Source organism: Perkinsus marinus (genome assembly GCF_000006405.1).
Source record: "Perkinsus marinus ATCC 50983 genomic scaffold scf_1104296975602, whole genome shotgun sequence".
NCBI lineage: Eukaryota > Perkinsozoa > Perkinsida > Perkinsidae > Perkinsus > Perkinsus marinus.
The window spans coordinates 95-1278 of NW_003200717.1; the positions used below are offsets into that span (position 1 = coordinate 95).

The 1184-nt window shown below is 53.5% G+C and overlaps 1 protein-coding gene across 1 annotated transcript; it reads left to right on the forward strand.

Moving 5' to 3' along the window:
* Positions 1–601: 601 nt before the first annotated feature.
* Pmar_PMAR015134 (hypothetical protein) lies at positions 602–928 on the forward strand (the record flags this gene model as incomplete). Its single annotated transcript, XM_002765109.1, has 1 exon — positions 602–928. The coding sequence occupies one exon, from the start codon at positions 602–604 to the stop codon at positions 926–928; it is 327 nt and encodes a 108-aa protein (XP_002765155.1).
* Positions 929–1184: the final 256 nt, after the last annotated feature.

Sequence of the window (1184 nt, forward strand, 5' to 3'; positions counted from 1 at the left end):
GTCATTAGCGGCCAATGATCGTGAGGTACGGATATAATGACTAAGGGGCCAATTATCGGCCCCCCTGATACCGCAAAACCAGTTGGTAGCAGCTCCTTGTTACGAACGACTCCAAGTATGGTATGGTCGGTTCAGCTTCTGGTGCTACCCTCTCTCGGTCCCGAGCAGAAGGAGGGGCCCTTGGGCCCTCTTGGTACACCGGGATCCTAAAGAGACAGCTCAGGAGGCCTATGATGGGTTCATTAATGCTGAGTTGGGGGAGGCGGTGGCTGAGCAGGTGGACGAGATGGCGAGACGTTCAGTTGTAGAGTATAACCGTGGGCGATAGGAAAGGCCACCGCCTCAAGCGGCCCCAGAGCTAAAACACCGAAGTAGAGCTACTGAATCCGTGGAGGACGACAAGCAGGCCGAGTCGCTACCGACGAGAGGTATGTTGACGCATCTCCTCACTGGTCAGACGCTGCCAGTGGTGACCGCCCAGATGCCGGAGAGATATGATGGGGTCTCCGGCCTGCGGATCTAGTTTCGAAGATCTGTGGCAGATGCCAGTACGACTGGTTGGAACGATCGTATGATGGCTGAAAGATTGAGTATCTCCTTCATGAACTCCTATTTTGACACTAGGTACGAGAACGCTGGGAAGAAGGACTTTGCTGCTGATCGCGAGATGATGTTACAGCTCTTCGTCCTGATTCGTCTAGACGAAACCTTAAGGGAGTTTCATGTTCTATCCTGGGATGGTGAGGGTCAAGTTAGTCAGTTCACGGGTGTCTGGAAGCGGGGTCTGGAGGAGTACGACAAGATATTACCGGTGGGAGCGAAGGTTTCCATTGGTTACGAGTCCTATGTTGCTGGATCGTCTTGTTGCCTGTGCCCCGGAGGGACCGAGGCCAGTTCTGAGGAGAGTTTGATCTTAGGGCATAACTGAGGTTTGCTATATTATATAGAACTTCAGAGGGAACCAGTCTCGGACGGCCAAGCATGCTGCAACGGCTGTGTTCGGGGATAGGCGTGCGTGCCCCGCGGGGGTGGCAGAGAATAACAAGCAGTTGGTCTCGCTTATCGAAGCGCAGACTAAAGCTATGCATACTTCGCAGAATGCCCTGCTTGGGTCTCTGAAGGATATTCTCAAGACTCAACAAGGCCCTGGTCGTCATGGCATATGGTTCTGGACTCACGCAGCT